Consider the following 22,275-nt stretch of genomic DNA (forward strand, 5'->3'; position numbering starts at 1 on the left):
TCATGCTTGCCAGGGAGGCTCTGTGCTGGTGAGCTATATCCCTGACCCTCATTCATTCTTATTTACATGTACCTACCAAGCACAAATGGTGGTTGGCACGATTCTTGCAATAAGGGTTCAGCAACAAACAAGATAGGTCTTATCCTTGTCCTTTCTGAGCTTGCAGTCCAGTCAAGGAGACGAATAAATATAGTATTAGATGGTGATAGGTACATGAAGAAAATAAAACAGAGCATAGTTACTGAAGAAAGTGAGAACTTTTCTGTGGATATAGTATGTGAATCAAGTTCTCTGTAAAGAAGCCAGCATGTGAGGGAAGAACATTTCTGTTAGAATCAACAGTGCAAAGATCCGGTGGCCAGTGTGAGTTTGGAATGCTGGAGGAATGGTGTGGAGGGCAGCAGGCTGAATTTTATTAGTAAAAGGAGACAAAGATGGGATTTTATTCTAACTGGGAGGAGAAGCTCGCAGTGACTGGGGAAATGACGTGATTAGATTCACATTGCTTAGGAATCAGTGCTGCGGGGTGGAGGAAGGACAGTTGAGCAGTTGCCGGAAGGTGTAGGCAAGAAGTGATGTGGTTTAGATTAGGATGGTAGCAGAGGAAGTGGTGAAAAGTGGTCAGATACCAATATATTTTGAAAGTATTCCTTCTAGGCCAATGATTTCACTACTGAACGGTAGGCATTTAACTGACAGAATGCTGTCCTTTTGCCACTTTCCTACAGTGTGGGGGGTCAAACCCCCAGGGACTGGTGGCCTCGGACCTGAGTTGAACATGCCAATGTGCATGTTTTGTCCTGACTCAGAGCCCTGCCTGTCCTGTGGCTCCTGACTCAGCATGGCTGGGTTATTGCAGTCCCTGGGGTCCAGCCTGGGCGTGGGGGTGGGGGTGGGGATAGGACTGAGGTGGGGTTGCTTTGGAATGTGTTTGTGTCTGTGTGTCTCTGTGTGTGACTTTATTTGTACTTGCTCTAGAGCCAGAGCATGAGCTATTTCTCGTGTACGGCAAGGGCCGTCCAGGCATCATCCGGGGAATGGACATGGGAGCCAAAGTCCCAGATGAGCACATGATCCCCATTGAGAATCTCATGAACCCCCGGGCCCTGGACTTCCATGCAGAGACTGGCTTCATCTATTTTGCTGATACTACCAGCTACCTCATTGGCCGCCAGAAGATTGATGGGACTGAGCGGGAGACCATCCTGAAGGATGGTAAGGGTGTCCAAAGTGGGAGACATCTGGGTAGGGCTTCGAGTGATGTGACACCCAGGATGGAAAGCAATCTGGGGCCTAGACATCTTTCTCAGAACCCTCTCCACACACAGAGTTCCCTGCTGACTGACTGGCTGGCTAGGCTGGTTGGCATGGAGATGAGGGGATAGACAGGTTGAACCCTGTTTGACCCCCTTCTTGGCTGAGCCGAAAAGAGGCAGGAGGATGGATGGGTTAGGCAGCGTGGGCTGTCCTTGCCAGCCCTTGGGAAAATTCAGGGTCTCTCTGCCATTGGCTCAGAGCCCTGGAGCTGCACACAGCACACAGCTGACAGGCCTGAGGCCCTGAATCAGAGGCGGGCCTGCCAGATCGGAGCAGGGCACACCCACATGTGGCCACCAAACTGCACCCTTGCATGTCCTGAGAGAATTATGTTTGTGAATTACGTCTGGTTTTTCCCTCTGAGCTGCTCAAACATGTCTACCACACACTGTCCCCCTGAATATCATTTGCATGGAGGACCCTGGGCTCTACCAGTTTGGCCCCAAACCTACATTTGGGGTCTCAGAATCCGGCTAACTGGTCAGTCTGGCTGATGCCAGGTGCCACTCTTTGTCTTTCTTCCCATTATCCACTGCAGCTCAGAGAACCTCAGCAGTCAGCAGTTATAAGCCTGTGGGGAAATCAAAAGTAACTCTTCATCAGGAAAAGATTGGGGTGCTCTATATCAGGGGAACTGCTATTTAAAGGACACTGGAGTTGAAGCCTTAGGCTAAGTGAAAAATCACTTCCTGATTTATTCATTTTGTTAGTTCAGGGTTTTTAGGCCTAGGATGAAGCATCACATTTGTGCCCAGAGCCACATACACATTGGCTCAGCTGTCTGCCCAAGCCAGACCCAGACATGCCCTCATGCAGGAGCCTACGTCAGTCACGTAGTTTCCTGGCTGCTCTGTGCAGTTGGCAAGCTGTGCCTCAGCACAGATGTGGCAGCACAAGTGGTCTTCCCTGCTCTTCCCTCAGGCCACCTCTCCCAATATAGGGTACCAGGTGCTTCCAACACTCCCCATCTGGCCCCAGGTGCTCCCAGCTCCCTGTGTCCTGCAGAGCTGGGGCCAACACTTCAGAACGTCTATTGAAGTTGTCCTTCATTGCCCCTTGACCTCTACAGGCATCCATAATGTAGAGGGTGTAGCTGTGGACTGGATGGGGGACAATTTGTACTGGACAGATGATGGGCCCAAGAAGACCATCAGTGTGGCCAGGCTGGAGAAAGCTGCTCAGACGCGCAAGACCTTGATAGAGGGCAAGATGACACACCCAAGGGCTATTGTGGTGGATCCACTCAATGGGTGAGTCCTCCCAGGCATTTGGGGTGGGGTGGGAGGATTTGGAAGTGTGTAGGGCCGCAGGGAACTAGGAAAGGAAAGTAAAACAGGGGAGGGTGACTGAGGCAGGTCACTTAAGCAGGAATCTGGAGGCTGAAGAGCAAGTGTCCCTGTTTCAGAGCAGTGGAAATAATGCTTTAAACACTTAAGTAGAGACCTGATCCTGCCACCCAGCTCAGGCCGCTGCTAGCCTCTCTTCCCATTAGAACGAGCCCTATCTCTTATCAGGCCTGCATGATCGATCCTGCCCTATGGGTCAGGCTGGTATTTTTCTGACATTACCTATAGCTTACTTCCTGCATTCGGAAGTTCTGCGCCTATTGCCCACCCTGTTCCTAAAACAGACATCCCAGAAACTCTTGCCTTAAGGCTTTTGCTCTTGGACTTCCTCTGATAAATTCTCTGATACTTGCAGATCTGGAGTCTCTCAGTGTCGGGTCTCAGCTCAAGTGCCTGTGTTTACCCCCACTGGCAGCCTGGCTACCCTCTGGCCCATCACCATTTCATTGCTGCTCTGCTTTCATCACTCTCTGATATGACCTTCTTGACTGACTTGTTTCTGGTGGGATGTCAGTGGGGTCCTTGCTGAGTTGATTTCTACTGCACCCCTAGATGCCAGAACTGTGCCACTCAGCAAATGTTGCTTGAATTGAGATGGGAATGAATTCCGTGTGTGATTCAGGGATGGGCAGGACACGAAGATCCGTAGGAGGTGCTCTGGATACCACCAATGGATTGGGGTCACAGAGGGAAGCTGTTGATAGCAGGGGTGGCCCACATGGTGCTGACCAGTCACTGCCCACAGGTGGATGTACTGGACGGACTGGGAGGAGGACCCAAAGGACAGTCGGCGAGGGCGTCTGGAAAGGGCCTGGATGGACGGCTCACACCGAGATATCTTTGTCACCTCTAAGACAGTGCTTTGGCCCAATGGGCTAAGCCTGGACATCCCAGCCGGCCGCCTCTACTGGGTGGATGCCTTCTATGATCGCATCGAGACCATACTACTCAATGGCACAGACCGAAAGGTGGGAACATTGCCACACCATGCTTATGTGTGTGAAGCTCTTTGTGGGTGTTTTGGGTATGTGTGTGTCCCAATTGGTGTACTTTGCATGGGTTTACCTGTGTCTCTATAGATGTATATGCCTATGAGCTTGGGTATCTCATATGTTGTGTTGTTTAATCTGAGGATTGTCACTATTAATGTGCATGTGTGCCTGTCTGTGTTGCCTATGGACCTGACTGCTCACATGCATGTCTGTGTGTATTTGCACACACATACAGCACACTTTGGTGTGTGTCTGCCCTAAAGTGTGATGTGCTCAGGGATAGTAAATGTGTATGCTTGTCATTTTGAGTGGTTATGTGCTTCATGAGTCATGAATGTCTAGGTATGTGGGTAAGGGCCCTTTATGAAATGGTTCCTGAAGTACCTCTGTTGTCTCCCCTGTGCCCCTGTTCCTGTATCTCAATATTCTTTGAACAAGCAACGCCAGGCAGCTTGTACTTCCTAGCACATATGATGCATTTGCCCTCTGAGCTGTTGCTGCCCAGGAGTCCACCCCAGCTCCCCTTCCCTGGCTCACTGCCCAGAGGCTGTCTCCTCAAGGGTGTTGACTCCAGACCCCTCTTCCCCACTGGCTTACCCATGTTTGCCCTCCATGAGACAGTACATGCTCAAAGATGAGCCCATGTCTTTGTCATCTTGACCCTTAATAGATCCTAATAAATGTTTATTAAATAGAGAAATGAATAGAATTCTGGCTTCTGTGCAGTTGTGTGCATGCATGTACATGTGCATGTGTGTGTGTGTGCGTGTGTGTGTGTATGTGTTGGAGGGAGAGAAGATAGTCTGAACAAGCTCACCTCAGAGTCCTTGCTAGGTCACCTGTGGGAGTCAGGTCCAGTATCTCATTGCATGCAGAGCTATCCCTCAGGAGGCCCCCAGGCTAATGAAGAAAACAAGACCTGACCCCTGACATAGACAAATGAGGGCACAGCAGTGATTCCCCCTGGCCTTCCTCAGTCATCCCAACTCCTCAGAAATATACACTCTCTTCCTAGATTGTATATGAGGGTCCTGAACTGAACCATGCCTTTGGCTTATGTCACCATGGCAACTACCTCTTCTGGACGGAGTACCGGAGTGGCAGTGTCTACCGCTTGGAACGGGGTGCAGGAGGCACCCCCCCCACTGTGACCCTTCTGCGTAGTGAACGGCCCCCTATCTTTGAGATCCGCATGTATGATGCCCAGCAGCAGCAAGGTACTACCCTCTTTGGCTAGGCCCAGGGCAGAATGGGACCTGAATGGGGCAATGGGATCCGGGCCTTGACTTTTGAGGCTTCTGAGAAGTCCCCCAACCCAGTTTAACTCCATGTTCTCCATTTCCCTTCCTGCCCCTTGTCTGTGTCCCCTCTTCACTGTACCCTTTCTTCCTCATGACACTTCCTCTTCCATATCTTCATTGTACATTTCTCCTCCCTGATTCCCTCACCTCTCTTCTCTGGCCTTTCCTGACCCTGCCGTACCCATCCCTGTCCTCCCCAACCCCTTCCTGTGGTCCTGTCCCCTACAGTGGGCACCAACAAGTGCCGTGTGAACAATGGCGGATGCAGCAGCTTATGCCTGGCCACACCTGGGAGCCGCCAGTGTGCCTGTGCAGAGGACCAGGTGTTGGACACGGATGGCGTCACTTGCTTAGGTACAAGGGGCCTGGCCAGGTTGAGGGTGGGAAAGTGACCCCCCCCAGAAGGCCATCAGATGGGGCAGGGAAGCCCCAGGGTCCCAGTCAGAGGTTAGATACCTGTCTCTACAGGTACCCTGTGCAACCAACAGGGAGTAAGGGATGAGATTGAGAGGAAAGGGTTCAAAGAGGTAAAGAAGACGTGGTGGGGTGGGGGAATTTGGGAGGACGTGAAGATTGGGCAACTGAATGAGGAACACAACAGCTATGGAAGGAGGAAAATATTCTTAGCTCCTTTTAACTTTAATTCCCCATTATTAAAGTAACAGTAGTTCAAAATACTGGAAATTAGAGGGGAGAAAAAAATTCAAATCCCACCAACAAATGCCACTATGTTGTTAGTGTAGTGGTAAATTGCACCCCATTCTTCCTTCCTGAAGTAGGATATGGCGTTGGTTTTTATACAGTTCTTATGCCGTATATAAAGTACGTTCTGCCCCTTTGACTCATCTGTGTCACAGCATTTTCTGTGTTGTTGTGCTATTTTACTTTATCTTATCTTGTCTTATTTTGTGTTATTTCACTTTATTTTATTTTTGCAGTGATAGGAATTAAAGCTAGTCTTGCACATATTGGGCAAGGACCACTGAGTTACACCTCCAGCCCTTAGTGCATTATTTAAATGGCCTCACTTAAAAATAAAATAAAAGTAGTCTGAGGATGTGTCTGAGTAGCTAAGCCCCTAAGTTGATCCTCAGCACTGCAAAAAAAAAAAATGTTTTAATTAAAGTAAAATTCTCCTTATAAAAATAATTAAATATATGATATAGAAAAGTATATGGTATAGAAAAATATAAAGGAGAAAGTACAAATCACTCTAAATTCTGCCACCCCTAAATAAGACTATTACCATTTTGGGGAACCTCCTCTTAGACTTTTCCATAAATGGAATCATGCTGCACATGCCATTCCTGCTGTAGTCACTCGGTACAATGTAATGAATACATAAGCAGCATTTTTAATAGCTAAAATATATATCATTGAGTTAATGTCTTATCATTTACTCAGCCATTTCTTTACTGTTGGATGTTTATGTTGTTCCTAGTTTTTGTTAGATTCACAGCCCAACACTTCCTGAACATGGGCTGTATATTGCACCATTATTAGCATTTCCCAGGAATTAACTTTTCCTTAAAAGATTCCTCTGGGGAAGGCATTTCTACTATCCTCACTTTACAGATGAAGAAACCAAGGCCCTAAATTACAGCAGGGATTCAAACGTAGCAAGTCTGACCCAGAGCCCATTTCTTTTTTGTTTGTTTGTTTTGTTTTGTTTTCTTCGAGACAGGATCTCACTATGTAGCCCAGGCTGATCTTGAATTTGCAGTGAATCTCCTGGCTCAGCCTCCCCAGTGCTGGGATTCCAGGCATGTGCCACCACATTCAGCCAGAGCCCATTTCTTCTTTTTTTTTTTTCCCCCACTTTGGTACCAGGAATCAAGGTCATAACACTTATGCCACTGAGCTAAATCCCCAGCCCCAGAGCCCATTTCTTAATTATCCTTGTCCAGTTTCTCACTTCCCATAGTCTATATAGTTTCCTTACAACAGAATTCCAGGAGGGAAAAGGGGTCAGTGGAGCTTAGTGTCCAGGAAGTCAGTGCTGATGTCAGGGAGAGGGAGAGTGGGTCTGTTGGTTGAGGGGGAGGGGTCAAGGACTGAGGGGTCAGAGTGATGAAAGGATCATCAAAGATGTTGCAACCGCCAAGAACTGAGCCAGAGGTGACTGTAGAGAAAGTGATAAATGTTAGCCAGGAGCTAAAAATCCTTAGTGATATAAAAGTATAGGTTGGTAATGTGAAAGTCAACACTGATATTCTAGAAAGGAAAGAGGTAGATTTCCGCCAGGAAGAACTTGTAAGAAACAGACACACACCAACCTCCATGGGGAGAAAATAGTCACCCATGGGAACCAGGGAAGTTTCAGAGACCAGAAGGGGCTGGGACTGAGTCAGGAAGGGGAAGTACAGAGCTGTAGGTCCTGGAGGCCTGGGGTTAATACTGAAGTTTTGGACTTCTGGAAATTAGCAATGTGAACATACACAAAAGATACAATGACTGTTGATACTGGGCAGGTACTGATGGTGAGGTGTCTGTGCTGGGGACAGGCAGGTTGAAACTGCAGAGATCTGGGGCCTGGCTTGACTCTTGCTGATAGAGTGGATGCATCTGTGAGAGTCCCCAACTTGTTAGAATCACAGCCCACATTTCCTGAACAGACTATGTACTGCACTGTTACAAGTTTTCCTGTGTATTACTTTTTCCTTAAAAGATCCCTCTAAGGAAAGCATTTCTATTACCCTCACTTTACAAATGAGGAAACCAAGGCCCTAAATTATAGCAGGGATTCAAATCTCGCAAGTCTGACCCAGAGCCCATTTCTTTTTCCTTTTCTTTCTTTCTTTCTTTCTTTCTTTTTTTTTTTTTTTTTCAGACAAGATCTCACCAAGTAGCCCAGGCTGGCCTTGAACATGCAGTGAAGAACAGTATATGATTCTCCTAAGGAACAGTTCAGGGAGGTGGCAGGGAGCAACTGTGGAGAGGCTTACTTAGTAGGCATGAAAGTATAGGGTCCTGTGGAAGCTGTTTTATTCTCAATTACAAACAATACAGAGATTATCAATACCAGTGTTGCTTGAGAAAGAATTACAGCTCCCATCCAGTATTTTGTCCGTGAAGAATTATGTACTAGGAACAATCACTCTGTATATTCTATGTAGCATTTGTTTGTTTGTTTGTTTTTGTTTTTTTGGGATCAAACTCATGACCTCAGACTTGCCAGGCAGGTGCTGTGCTGCTGAGCTGTGTATTCTATATAGTACTAAAGACAGTAACTTAAAAATGTAGAGGGGGCTTGGCACTTACCCGCGACTTGGGTCTGACCTTCCCCCTCACACTCCTGTGGTGCCCACAGCGAACCCATCCTACGTGCCCCCACCCCAGTGCCAGCCGGGCGAGTTTGCCTGTGCCAACAGCCGCTGCATCCAGGAGCGCTGGAAGTGTGATGGAGACAACGACTGCCTGGACAACAGTGATGAGGCCCCCGCACTCTGTCGTGAGTCACCCCCACTTCCACCATTGGAACAGCAGCCTGAAGGATAGCAGCTCTCACTTCCTGTATCCCAGGCCTGCTAGTACAGAACTGGGGACTCCACCATTGTGCTGACTCCTGACCTGTTCTCTCCCCAGATCAGCACACTTGCCCCTCGGACCGATTCAAGTGCGAGAACAACCGGTGCATCCCCAACCGCTGGCTCTGTGATGGGGACAATGACTGTGGGAACAGTGAGGACGAGTCCAATGCTACTTGCTCAGGTGTGGAATTCGGGGCAGGGCAGATGGGAAACCAGGTCTGGGAAGACAGAGGGGCCTCTGGGTGGAAAGAAAAAAGCCCAGGCAACCAAGACAGAAGGGATGGAGCCCTGGGCTGGAAGAGGGGTCTCCCTCCCTCCCATGCTAGGCGGAGCTGGGCTTGCGTGGGACAGGGCACACATAGCTCTAGACTGGAGATGAGTGAGGCAGGGCAGATCCTTTGCTTGGAGAGTACTGGAGACCCCTTGAGAGATGGGGTAAGACGCCAGTGTGAGACCACACAGATGTTTTGGGGTTTTTTTGTTTTTTGTTTTTTTGTTTTGTCTTTTTCGTTTTTATCGGTACCAGGGATTGAACTCACGACTGCCTGCTTGCAAGGCAGGCACTTATGCCACTGAGCTAAATCCCCAGGCCCCACACAGATGATTTTTGAGCTTCTCCAAAAGCAGTGATTATGGAGGGAATATGGGTCTCAAAGGGCAGAGAGTCATAGGGAAGGACAGGGCGTTAAGGACAGTTGGGATGACGAGTACTTGCACCTCCCTCCAGCTCGCACCTGCCCACCCAATCAGTTCTCCTGTGCCAGTGGCCGCTGCATCCCAATCTCCTGGACCTGTGATCTGGACGATGACTGTGGGGACCGCTCTGATGAGTCAGCCTCCTGTGGTGAGAGGGACAGCAGGAGGGCTGGATTGGTGCTGGGGTAGGAACACCTTTGTACCCTGGTGGCCTTGAGCAAGTTATTTGATCTCCATGGCCTCAGTGAATTTTTTCTGGGGCCAGTAATAGCACCGATATTACAGCAGTAATGGGCTCAGGGAGCTCATGCACCAAAAGTGCTCAGCCCACAGCCAGTGTCTGGCCTTGCTTGGCTTAGGGTGTCCTGCTAAACACCAGGGCCTCACCTTCCCTCCCCTGTCTGACTGGGCTAAGGGCTGTTAGCTAGTGAGAATCCCTGGAGAGCCTGTGTTATTTTTTGGTTTTGATTTTTGGTTTCTTTGTACTAGAGATTAAATCTAGGGCCTTTGCACTGAGCCATTTCCCTAGTGCTTTTTTATTTTGAGACAGTCTCATTAATGCACTAAATTGCCCAAGCTTGCCCAAGCTGAGCTTGAACTTAGGATCATCTGAAAGTGCTAGGATTCTAGGCATGTGTCACTGCACCCGGCTGACACTGTATAATTTTTAGGCCCCTGCTCAGATACTCTTTCTCTCTGACAGCTTATCCTACCTGCTTCCCCCTGACTCAGTTTACCTGCAACAATGGCAGATGTATCAACATCAACTGGAGATGTGATAATGGTAAGAGCTTGCCTCTCTTTACCTGCTCCAATTCCTAGGAAAGCTAGAAACAACATCGAGGCCCTGGCTAGAGAGGGAAGAGATTTTAGAATCAAGCTAAGGTTCCTCTGGTACACTGAAGCCCTGCTGGACTGACCTGGAGAAAAGAGGAGGAGCCAGAAACATGATGTGGTATGGAGTGAGGGTGGACTGAAAGGAGACCATACCCAGTGCCTTTTAGTGCCGCTTCTACCCAGGTGGAGCCTGAGTTGCTGACCCTCTAGCAGGGCTTAAGAGCCAGGGAAAGATGAACAAGAAGGACCAGGGGGACAGAACAAGGAAAGCCCCAGGCCCTACTCCTTTCTCCCTGCACACCTCCATCTCCCGAGGTCCTTAGTGCACCCCAGGCTCTGGGCTCCAGGCCCACGAGCCCACTTGGCATTCGGCCATGGACCAGATGATGTCAGCCCTGAGCCTCAGGGGCCACCGAGTGTGTAAGCATGTGAACAGGTGACTGTTGTCTGTGTCCTGTCTTGGGCTCTGTTGTGTCTGCTGTGGTGTTGTGTTGTGCTGTGCTGCCCCAGCGACTGCAGCCCTGGCTCACGTGTGAGGATGGGTTGGATCAGCACCATATTGCCCTCCTCCTTGCCATGTGTCCCATGCCAATGGTTGCCCTGGCGGTTTCTGTGTTTCAGAGAAGGATTGTGGGGACGGCTCTGATGAAAAGACCTGTCCTGAGCCTGCCGGTCAGTGCATAGAAGCACATGCACCATCACCCAGAGCGCCAGCTGGCCTCACCTTCCCTCCAGCACCCCCAGGACCTGCATTCCAGATCAGCTAGGAAAAAGTGCAGAGAGGAGGGAGAAAAGCAGAGGGCAGTGGGGACCATTCAGAGGAGAGGAGATGACAGAGAGGTGGCAAGGAATAGGCCAAGACATGGGGAAGAGAGAGGGAAGCCAATCCAACTGGGAGAGGGAAAGAAACACAACCCAAGGGGGACAACCAAAGTCCAGTCTTCCCACGTGTTCCATAGCTGTGGAGGGAAGCCCTATCCCTGGCCCTAGAAAGCAGGACGTTCATTCCACCAACTTCAGACCCCTTCCCCAGAAGAGCCCTTGATCTTTCCAGCTGCAGGCAGCCCCTGCAAGCTAGCCCGGGCCAGCTATGTAGCCAAGCCTAAGCTTAGGGTAGGTCCAATGAAGTCCTTCCCAGCCCAGCAAAGGGCCCCTCCCCCAACCAGAGACCTCCTGCCTCTCTCCCAGAAGCCAGAAGACCCTGTTCCCACACCTTAGTCAAAAGGGGAAAGCAACTTTTCCTGCCCCTGCCCCAGCATTTCTGAGACTCAAGAAAGGGGCCTTCTAGAGCCCATCTATCTCCCCACCCCTGCCCCATGGGCCATGGTGCATGCTGCAGTCTATGCAGTTTCTGTGTCTTTTCTGTTTGTTGTTTTCTCAGTGGGGGGTTGAGGTGGGCCATGAGTGGGAATGAGAGGTGGGGTGGGGGAGTCAAGCCAGAGTTACAGAGACTAGTGCTTCTGCTGACCTCCTCTTCTCCTCTTCCCTTCTTCCCTCCCTCCAGACAACGACTGTGGGGACAACAGTGATGAGGCTGGCTGTAGCCACTCCTGTTCTAGCACCCAGTTCAAGTGCAATAGTGGGCGCTGCATCCCCGAGCACTGGACCTGCGATGGGGACAATGACTGCGGGGACTACAGCGATGAGACTCACGCCAACTGTACCAACCAGGGTGGGTATCCAGGGATTTCAGAGTGGGGCTGATATCAAGCCCACTGAGTCAGCCACTCTGCCCATCCAGCCATACGCCTGCCACTGCATGCTAGTCCCCATCTGGGAACCTGAGGCAGCTGAGCCCCAACTCAGTGTCCTTCAGGAGGGCCCAGTCTTGTGGGAGAGGGAGATTGCCAACAAGTCTTTGCTGCACACTGCTGAAATCAGGGGGTTTGCAGCTGGGTGGCCTGGGGATTGAGATCCAGCTCTGCAACATATTATCTGAGTGGCCTTGGGCAAGCGACTTAATCTCCCTGGGCCTCTGAATTTCCTCTGTAACGTGAGGTAATAATAGCACTGTCATCACAGTGCTGATATGGAGGTTTAATGAGCTCACTCATGAAAAGCACTCTTCACAGGGTTGTTTTGGTAAATAGTAGCTTGAAAAAGGGAAGCTAATGGGTAGGGATGCATGAACATAAGGGAACCAAAGGAGAGGGGCTGGCGCCCGGAGGCTCCTGTTACCCAGACATCCTGAGCCTTCTGGGGGACACCAGGGCTGAGTTTCCTGGCACTCACAGGCCCCCTTCTGGGTATGTTTGTTTTTTTTTTTTTATCTCTGATTGTTACCATGGAGGACTGCAGATCCAAGGTTGCAGATTTTTATGTAAAATGTACCAAGTTTTTAACACTGGCCACTATAACATAGACAGAAGACTTAAATAACAGAACATTGTTCTCACCATTCTGAAGTTCAAAAGTCCGGGACCGAACTGTCAGCAGGGCTGCTCCTTCAGAGGCTGCAAGAGCCATTGTTCAGGCCTGCCCCCTTGCTTCTTTCCACTGATTTACTGGTGACCTTTGACCTTCCTTGGCATGTGGATGCTTTCTCCCATCTCTGTCTCACCTCACAGGGTATCTCCTCCAAGTGTGTTTATCTCTGGGTCCAGATTCTCTCTTTATATAAGGATACCAGTGCATAATTAGGCCCCACCCTAATGACTTCATTTTAAATTGAATACCTTTAAAGACAACAATTTCCAAATAAGGCTACATTCACAGGTATGATCAGTTCGGACTTTAGCATCTTTTTAGAAAACACAATTTAACCCCAAGCAACTGACAGTCTTGTTTTTAAAAATTTTTTAAATACTTCAGGCCAGAATCTTTCTACTGGTTTCATCTGGCCCATAGGCCATCAGCCTGCCACCTCTGCCTTTTGGAATTAAGGCAGCTTCCCTCACAGATAGGGATAGTACTGAGCACTGTTGGGCACCTACTGTAAGCTCAGCTCAAGATGGGGACCCAGAGGGCCACAGGGAGGTCAGGAAATAGAGTCTTTGAGTCTGTAGGGCCATCTCTAAGAAGGATTGAGTGACAGGACAGAGTCTATTGCCTTAACATCCTCAGAAGACCCTGTAGGCTTTTTAGTGAAAAGAACTGCTGGTCCTTCTCCATAAGCCAAGCAGACCAAATAGACAGCTTCCTCTGAGCCTGGACCTCCTCCTCTAACATCAGATGTGTGAGGCCTGGCACATGGGATCAGGGTGTCTCCAATGGTAATGGTTGTTAACTGCAGCACTGAACTGGAATGGCTTGGGACCATTCAGGAGGAGGTGGGTTTAATGGGTCTCTGATAAGGTATTAGATTGTGGTTAAGGAACAAGAGCAAAGGACTTCTGGTAGCGTATAGGGTGGCCTTTAGTTTCAGACTGAGAGGGGAGACTGAGCACTTTTTCTAGGGTGGTGATGGGACCAGTGGGCCAATCAGATTGAGAAGACATGCAGGATGTGGTGGGGAAGGAGGCTGTGCCTGAAGGGCACAAGCAACAAGTGAGGAGAGGCCTGACTAGGTAGGAAGGCACCTTTGGAAGGTGATAGGACCTTAGGAGGCACGACCTTGGAAGCAGATTGGATTGCAGAGTGGTTCCGAATGGTTCCCTGAGGAAGGGAAGTCAGCTTAGAGCTGCTGCTAAGGTCTGGGCACACGAAGAGAGTGGCAGCCATGGCTGTGGCAGGGGGAGCGGAGAGTGGGGCCCACAGTGGCAGCCTGAGTGTGAGGCTCAGCCTGTTGCCCAGCCATGTACTTCTCCTTGGGTGGTACTTGCACTGTGGCCTGGCCTGCCCCGGCTCCCCACACTAGTGGGTAAATGGCAGGCCTCCACCCTGCCCCTGACCTATGTCTCTGCGGCTCATCTTCCTCTTCCCTCTACTCCAGCTGTCAGCCTTCTGGGCACTTTCTGAATTTGCCCAGCAGAGTGCTGCCTGAGAGTCTTTGCCCTAGATTTCCCTCTGCCGGGAGTGTGCTTCCAGGTGTTCTTGTGCCTTGCTGTCCCTTCATTCCGGCCCCTGCTCAGAACCCTCTCTGACCCTCTTATCTGAAGTCCCATGCTAGCCCTCTTGAGCCTTTGTCCCCATGGCACTCACATTACCTGCAGTCACATTCTGGACTTACGTCCCATGTCTTTGTTGTCTCTCTCTTCACTAGAATCTAAATTCTACAGGGGCAAGGCCTTTGTCTTAGTCACTGCCAGCCCATGGGACAGTGCGTGGTACACAGCTGGCCTCAATTGATCTGTGTGGGATGGACAAAGGAAACAGAGGCTAAGGTGGGAGGCACTTGAACTCTGGACTAGCAAATTGCTTATCCAATAGAGATCCCATGTGTAAAACAACGAGAGCAGATGAGATGGTTGCTGGACCTCCTGCAGGTGCATCGTCCGACTCTGGCACTGGAGGTGGCGCTCCTAGGGATGTCAGCAGGCACAGGACTCTCCAGGCTGCCTCAGTGCCGAGCTCCAGGCTGGGCATAGTGGGAAGACTCAGGGAGGCTGACCTGGAGCTCCCCTCCTCTCCTGATGTCCTTCCTGTCTCCCTGCAGCCACAAGACCTCCTGGAGGCTGCCACACTGATGAGTTCCAGTGCCGGCTGGATGGACTGTGCATTCCCCTGCGTTGGCGCTGTGATGGAGACACTGACTGCATGGACTCCAGTGACGAGAAGAGCTGTGAGGGAGTGACCCACGTCTGTGACCCAAATGTCAAGTTTGGCTGCAAGGACTCAGGTGCAAAAGAGGGTTGGAGGGAGCTGACAATGGGACGGTATGGGCTAGAGGAGATCATACTGATAGTAGAGTAGTGGCAAGGGAGAAGACACCACTGTGATAGGGTGGGAACAATGTGACTCAAAACAGCACAGATAAAGCTTGTACGTCATTCACTGGGAAGATAAGAAGACATTAAGGCCTGCACAAGGGGCCCTGGGAACCAAAACCCTGACTAGCACTGACCCTCAGCACTTCCCACAGAGACTTACTACTTTGTTGACTATGCAAATTTGACAAGAACTCTTCAGAATTCCTAGTGAACCCCAGGGCACTGCCCATTAGAGAAGCTTACTGGGTCTGGGCAGAAGACTCCCACTCCCTAAGCCTGGCCCCTCATTCTACACCTATCTCTCAGCTCGGTGCATCAGCAAAGCATGGGTGTGTGACGGTGACAGTGACTGTGAAGATAACTCAGATGAGGAGAACTGTGAGTCCTTGGCCTGCAGACCACCCTCGCACCCCTGTGCCAACAACACTTCAGTCTGCCTGCCCCCCGACAAGCTGTGTGACGGCAACGATGACTGTGGAGATGGCTCAGATGAGGGCGAGCTCTGTGGTGAGGACTGGGCCTGGCCCTAAGGGTATGGGGAAGAGACCAGGCTAGGAAGGTCTGTGAGGGGAGGTTTTCGACTAGGACCCAGCAGTACCCAGAGAGGTCACCAAGTGTGAAGCATTCCATGCTTGTACTGCATTTATCATGAACCAGCCCTGAAAAGTGGGGTCTATTACATCTCCACTTTACAGATGAGAAAATAAAGGCAAGAGAGCTTAAATAACCTTGTCCAAGGTCACACTAGTCCTAAAGCAGGGTGGAGACAGTATAGTGCACCCCTGCCAACAGGCAGAGATATCCCCTGCCCCACAGTCATGCTGAGAACAGGAGGCACAGGCTGTAGGGATAAAGCCCTTGGGGTTAAGTGATGATGATCAGCACAGGTTTCCACAGGGACTGGGGATTTCACTGGGTTCTAGAGCATGGGCAGAACTTGAAGTGAGTGAGAAGGTAGGGGCAGGAGGATACACATGATTCAAGATGCAAAGGAATGAGGGTAAGGGAGCTCGGGGGTCAAAGTAGGCCGTGTGGTATGATTTGGGGTGAGGAACAGAGTGGCCTTATCTGCCCCCAGCCAGGCAGGCATCCAGGGAAGTGAGAGGAGTGGGAAATAAAGCTGGCTGGAACTGGCCCAGAGCCTGATAACAGGTTGTCAGTTTGGCCAGCAGATTCCAGGGGTGTGTCAGAGGACCCCAGGTGGGACATTCCCTACTGCACCCCACCCCAAATCTCCCAAGTCAGACGAGATAGGAAATAGGGATCTGAACTTAAAGACACTCCCAAGAGTCAGAAGGCCAGGGTCTTAGTGGTAGATTAAGGATGGACAGGCAAATAGCAGTCAAAGATATGGGGAGAAGAAGGCATGGTATCAGGTGTCAGGTACCAGGGTTCTGACCTTGGTCCTGGAGGAGCCTGGGAATCCCTGAGGCAGAGACTTGGCAGGAATGGAGAAAAGGCTATGGGCAGGGTGCCAGGCTTGATCTGGGCTGCACAGGATTCAGGGCGCAACAGGGCCATGGTCCTGCCTCCTCTCAGATTCTGACCCTGGTCTGACCCCCGCCTACCTCCTACTGCAGACCAATGCTCTCTGAATAACGGTGGCTGCAGCCACAACTGCTCCGTGGCACCTGGGGAAGGCATTGTGTGTTCATGCCCTCTGGGCATGGAGCTGGGCCCCGACAACCACACCTGCCAGATCCAGAGCTACTGTGCCAAGCACCTCAAATGCAGCCAGAAATGTGACCAGAACAAGTTCAGTGTGAAGTGCTCCTGCTATGAAGGCTGGGTCCTGGAGCCTGATGGCGAGAGCTGCCGCAGCCTGGGTAAGACAGGGCACAAGGTGGCCAGGCAGGCCCCTGGGCTGCAGTGGGCTGGGCTCAGGTGGCCAAATGCCAAAGGCTAGTTTTTCTTATCTGGGCCCCAATGCCAGGGCCAAAAGACTCGAAGCATCTGGATAGAGTGGCAGAGGCAGCCAGCCCCTCGCTGACCCCATCGCGTCCCTCTTCCTTCAGACCCCTTTAAGCCATTCATCATCTTCTCCAACCGGCATGAGATCCGACGCATCGACCTTCAAAAAGGGGACTACAGCGTCCTGGTGCCCGGCCTGCGCAACACTATCGCCCTGGACTTTCACCTCAGCCAGAGCGCCCTCTACTGGACTGATGTGGTGGAGGACAAGATTTATCGCGGAAAGCTGCTGGACAATGGAGGTGACTGCCTGGCCCTGCCTGGGACTGATGCCAGGATTGCACACAGATGGGGCACTTGGGCACTCGGGGCCACAGACCTAGATCCAAGTGGCCCCAAAGCAGAGGCCTTAGCTTTCCATCCCCCACACTCCTGGTAATTGGGTTAGATTTTGCTGTGAGTCTCAGTGCCTGATGCCCCATAATTATAGTCAGCCGAGCTGCCAGGCTGATAATTAACAAAATGATCAGCCTTTCTCTGGAGCGGCCTGGAACTTGGCTCCCAAGTCCCAGAATTGCAAGGTTGAAAGGAAAAAGCCATATAGGAGGAATACCTGAGCCTTCTGTCTGTGTCAGCCTAAACCATCACAGGCTGAGTATCCATCCCTATTGTGTGCCAAGGGGATGGAGTCACAGCAGTGATCAACACAAGCTGTTTTAAAGCTGGGTATGGAGTGCACAATCCTAACACTCTGGGAAGCTGAGGTATGAGGATTTCAAATTCAAGTCCAACCTGGGCTTTAGTGAGATTCCATCTCAAAATTAAAAATACAAGGAAGGGTTGCAGATATAACTCAGTGTGTAGGCCTTGATTTTAATCTCTAGTACTGTAGAAAGAAATGCTTTTAAATTGTGGGGAAAGATCCTTGAGAAGGTAACATCTGAGCAAAGACTCAGCAGAGGCAGATGTTAGTCATGGAATTTTATTCTTTATAATAAAAGAAAATTGAAGCCATCTCAAATATGTATCAGCAAGAGAATGACTAAGTAAACTGTGGTAATATTCACACCAAGAAAAAGCTTCTAAAATCATGAGGTACATACATATTTATTAGCATGGAGGGTGTCTTTTAGAAACCTCTGTCCTCCTTATACTGAGTCCAGATCAGTGCTCCAAAGCCCCATCCAGGGCTCTGACTCCTCCAGTTAGCCTATCAGAGATCTGCGTGCAGAAGATAGCTACACCACTCCAGACTTGATAAGAGTGAGGACAGCTGGGTGTAGGAGACCTATGATTGTAAGCGGGCTCATCAGCAGTGTGGGCAGCTAGGTCAGGATTGAGGATGATGGAGGCACCCAGGATCTGAATGTTCACTCCACCCATCTGAGGAGATGCTAACCTCTCACAATTCTCCTTCTCTAGCCCTGACAAGCTTCGAAGTGGTGATTCAGTATGGCCTGGCCACACCCGAGGGCTTGGCTGTGGACTGGATTGCAGGCAACATCTACTGGGTGGAGAGTAACCTGGACCAGATTGAGGTAGCCAAGCTGGACGGGACCCTCCGGACCACTCTGCTGGCTGGTGATATTGAGCACCCAAGGGCAATCGCACTGGACCCCCGGGATGGGTGAGGATGCTGCCCAGCCCTCTTTATAGGCCTGTGGTCTCCTAAAATCCCATTCAGCCTGGCCAGGCATACCTGTCTCCTTAGAGCTGTCAGCCCCTCCCATCCTTCACCTGTGGTCCTACCCCAGGCCCTGACTTTGTGCCCCCTGCACCTTTCCCCAACCCCCAGGATCCTGTTTTGGACAGACTGGGATGCCAGCCTGCCCCGCATCGAGGCAGCCTCCATGAGTGGGGCAGGGCGCCGCACCGTCCACCGGGAAACAGGCTCTGGGGGCTGGCCCAATGGGCTCACCGTGGACTACCTAGAGAAACGCATCCTCTGGATTGATGCCAGGTCAGTACCCTCCACCACATCTGAGCAGGGAGAAGGGGTCTGGGACAGGGACGATAGTGGTGAGGTTCAGGGGATCCAGAACCACAAACAGGTGGCCGAGGACCCAGTACCTCTGGAGGAAGGCTGGGGTGAGAAGAAGCTGAGCTGAAGCTAAGAGCTGGACAGGAGAGGACGGGAGCAGGGCTGTGACCTGGGGGACCCAAGTTCTATGCTTCCCTCTACTCACAGGCTGTGCTGTCTGCCTGGGGTGGTGTCTGCCCATAGATGATTTTCTGTTGGCCTGCCCAGAGAGGGTGCCTCTCCTTATATCACCAAAGCCTGTGTCAGTGGCAGTCCTAGGTGGGGATCAAGGTCAGAGAGCAGGAACCTAGACGTGCTGGGTTCTTGTGCTGTGGTCCTTCTGTCTGTTTTTCTTGGCCGCCTGCAGGGCTCGGGAGTGCAGGAGTGCCCCAGTGTGCTCATACAGGAGGCCCATGAGCCAGGGCACAGTAGGGTGGGCAGCCCAGGCAGGGCATCCTGAGGCACCAGCATCCTCACTCTGCCCCAACCACACTCTCAGGTCAGATGCCATTTACTCAGCCCGTTATGACGGCTCCGGCCACATGGAGGTGCTTCGGGGACACGAGTTCCTGTCGCACCCGTTTGCAGTGACGCTGTACGGAGGAGAGGTATACTGGACTGACTGGCGAACAAACACGCTGGCCAAGGCCAACAAGTGGACCGGCCACAATGTCACTGTGGTACAGAGGACCAATACCCAGCCCTTTGACCTGCAAGTGTACCACCCTTCCCGGCAGCCCATGGGTAAGGGGCCTGGGGCCTCACAGGTAGTCAGCAAGGAGCCAGCAGCCACTTCAACAGGAGGGGAAAGGCTGTGGTGGGACAACAGGGTAGATCAACTTTGAGCAGCGGAGGAGGGAGGAGCAGGGAGGATAAAAGCGGATGAAGAAGGGGTAGGCCAGGAGAGAAAGGCCGGGTAGGGACCACAGCTCACAGGATGTGTTGTTGCTTCCACACCCCTCCCCCTCCAGCTCCTAATCCATGTGAAGCCAATGGGGGGCGGGGCCCCTGCTCCCACCTGTGCCTCATCAACTACAACCGCACTGTCTCCTGCGCCTGTCCCCACCTCATGAAGCTCCACAAGGACAACACCACCTGTTATGGTACGGAAAGAGAAGGGGAAACTGAGGACAAGGGGGAGGTCTGAGGCCCCTGGGTCCTCTGGTGTTAAATGAAGATAGAGTCCCAGTCAGGAGGGTCCCAGAAGGAGGTGCTTCAGAGATGAACCCTGTAGGAAGAAGCTACATCCAGGTGGCTGCTTCCTTGTGGCCAAGCGACAGCAGCTAAGAGGTAATTGGGCAGTGAGAAGCCCTCAGTGACCAGCCGTGTGTCCTGCAGAGTTTAAGAAGTTTCTGCTGTATGCACGTCAGATGGAGATCCGGGGTGTGGACCTGGACGCTCCCTACTACAACTATATCATCTCCTTCACGGTGCCTGACATTGACAACGTCACGGTACTGGACTACGATGCCCGTGAGCAGCGTGTTTACTGGTCTGACGTCCGGACCCAGGCTATCAAGAGGGCCTTCATCAACGGCACAGGCGTGGAGACAGTCGTCTCTGCAGGTTCTGACCCAGTCGTGGCCCCCCACCACCACGTGGCCTAGGGTGACCCTGTTTCCTGACCTGTCCATAGCCCCCACTCCTAGGTCCCCTTGGCCCTGACAGTCCCTCTCCAACTCCTGTTGCCCCTTAGTGTCCACACCCAGGTTTCCTAACCCAACTCCCAGAAACCATGCTGCTCCTCTCGTGACACATGCCCTGCAGACACCCAACCACCAACTCCCTGTTTGTTTCCCCAGACTTGCCAAATGCCCACGGGCTGGCTGTGGACTGGGTATCCCGAAACCTGTTCTGGACAAGCTACGACACCAACAAAAAGCAGATCAATGTAGCTCGGCTGGACGGCTCCTTCAAGAATGCAGTGGTGCAGGGGCTGGAACAGCCCCATGGCCTGGTCGTCCACCCACTGCGTGGGTCAGTCCAAAGCTCAGGGCTGTGGGACATGGTGGGGATAGGAGCTGGGAAGAGGAGGACTCTGACCCTCCCCTCTTGGGACTTTCCCACAGGAAGCTCTACTGGACTGATGGTGACAACATCAGCATGGCCAACATGGATGGCAGCAATCGCACTCTGCTCTTCAGTGGGCAGAAAGGCCCTGTGGGTACGAGCCTGCCTGCCTGCCCCTCTGCCCTTCCCACTTTCCACCACTGGGGGATGCTTAAGGGGATCTTCAGGTGCCCCCCAGTGCTCCTCCAGCTCATTGCCTGTGCTCACCACCCTCCACCAGAGCTGCACACCCCTCCTGCATGCGGGGTTCCTGAGCTGGAGCTGGGCTCCCTATAGTGACACCCCCTCTTGCAGGCCTAGCTATCGATTTCCCTGAAAGCAAACTCTACTGGATCAGCTCTGGGAATCACACCATCAACCGCTGCAACCTGGATGGGAGTGGGCTAGAGATCATCGACACCATGCGGAGCCAGCTGGGCAAGGCCACAGCCCTGGCCATCATGGGTGAGGCCATATGTGGGAGCCAGGAGGGAATCGAGGCAGGCCAGCTGGACTGTGTGGGAGGCAGCAACTTGTCCAGAGCCACAGACCCTTCAGAGCTGGTTGTGGGCCTTCCCAAGAGTTTCATCCCCTCCTGCCACCCTAGGAGACAAGCTGTGGTGGGCAGATCAGGTGTCGGAGAAAATGGGCACGTGCAACAAGGCAGACGGCTCCGGGTCCGTGGTCCTTCGGAACAGTACCACACTGGTGATGCACATGAAAGTCTACGATGAGAGCATCCAACTGGGTAGGCAGTGGAGTGAGGGACACGGTGTACAGGGTGTGGAGGCAACAGGGATGGAAATCGGGGGCTTTAGAGCTGTCACTGGGAGCAGCCTGCCAAGATGGTGGGTCATGGGAGTGGCCCAGATGGAAGTGGGTAGGCTCTGCTCACCCTCTCTCCAGAGAGACTCCTTTTCTTCATCCCACAAAGGCCCCATAGGTGCTCGCAGCAGCCTGATCACAAGGTCCAAGGGTCTGGGAGGACAGAAGACCTGAGAGTTGGGTTGGGTAGTGACAGCACCAAGTCCAGGTTAAGATCTGCAGCCATCTTGCCCTGAGAAGCCCATGTCTGACTTTGAGGTCCTCATGAAGGCCACCTAACTCTCTCTGTCTCCTGCCCTCCCCCAGACCACGATGGTACCAACCCCTGCAGTGTCAACAATGGTGACTGTTCCCAGCTCTGCCTGCCCACGTCAGAGATCACCCGCTCCTGCATGTGCACAGCTGGCTACAGCCTCCGCAGCGGCCAGCAGGCCTGTGAGGGTGGGTGTTTTACCTCTCCACCTGCCTGGGCCCAAACTCCCAACCCTGATCCTTCTTGCCCTCCACAACGGCTTCCTGGTAATAAGGTAGGGCAGGGCTCCTGTGGGTTCTCAGCCAGGAGTGCCTGGAAAGTGGTGTTTGGGGGAGATTAACCTGGGGGCAGAGAGCCCACAGCAGAGGGAGTGAGAGCCAGGCAGTTAGA

At 51.9% G+C, this 22,275-nt stretch overlaps 1 protein-coding gene across 1 annotated transcript in view; it reads left to right on the top strand.

Annotated features, from left to right (window-relative positions):
• Positions 1-22,275, top strand: part of Lrp1 (LDL receptor related protein 1) — a 77,685-nt gene that overhangs the window by 26,584 nt on the left and 28,826 nt on the right. Inside the window, exons 11-34 of the mRNA XM_013159084.3 lie at positions 979-1,215; positions 2,387-2,567; positions 3,409-3,631; positions 4,671-4,872; positions 5,185-5,310; positions 8,267-8,407; positions 8,542-8,667; positions 9,214-9,330; positions 9,886-9,966; positions 11,524-11,691; positions 14,554-14,736; positions 15,134-15,334; positions 16,408-16,653; positions 16,843-17,040; positions 18,161-18,365; positions 18,534-18,698; positions 19,258-19,502; positions 19,730-19,861; positions 20,097-20,324; positions 20,561-20,735; positions 20,828-20,922; positions 21,123-21,272; positions 21,415-21,555; positions 21,939-22,073. Of these exons, the coding sequence (XP_013014538.2) occupies positions 979-1,215; positions 2,387-2,567; positions 3,409-3,631; positions 4,671-4,872; positions 5,185-5,310; positions 8,267-8,407; positions 8,542-8,667; positions 9,214-9,330; positions 9,886-9,966; positions 11,524-11,691; positions 14,554-14,736; positions 15,134-15,334; positions 16,408-16,653; positions 16,843-17,040; positions 18,161-18,365; positions 18,534-18,698; positions 19,258-19,502; positions 19,730-19,861; positions 20,097-20,324; positions 20,561-20,735; positions 20,828-20,922; positions 21,123-21,272; positions 21,415-21,555; positions 21,939-22,073 (4,101 nt within the window). The remainder of the gene's footprint in view (positions 1-978; positions 1,216-2,386; positions 2,568-3,408; positions 3,632-4,670; positions 4,873-5,184; positions 5,311-8,266; positions 8,408-8,541; positions 8,668-9,213; positions 9,331-9,885; positions 9,967-11,523; positions 11,692-14,553; positions 14,737-15,133; positions 15,335-16,407; positions 16,654-16,842; positions 17,041-18,160; positions 18,366-18,533; positions 18,699-19,257; positions 19,503-19,729; positions 19,862-20,096; positions 20,325-20,560; positions 20,736-20,827; positions 20,923-21,122; positions 21,273-21,414; positions 21,556-21,938; positions 22,074-22,275) is intronic.

Source organism: Cavia porcellus, unplaced genomic scaffold (genome assembly GCF_034190915.1).
Source record: "Cavia porcellus strain 051 isolate PalLab524CR breed Dunkin Hartley unplaced genomic scaffold, mCavPor4.1 scaffold_8, whole genome shotgun sequence".
Classification (NCBI taxonomy): Eukaryota; Metazoa; Chordata; class Mammalia; order Rodentia; family Caviidae; genus Cavia; species Cavia porcellus.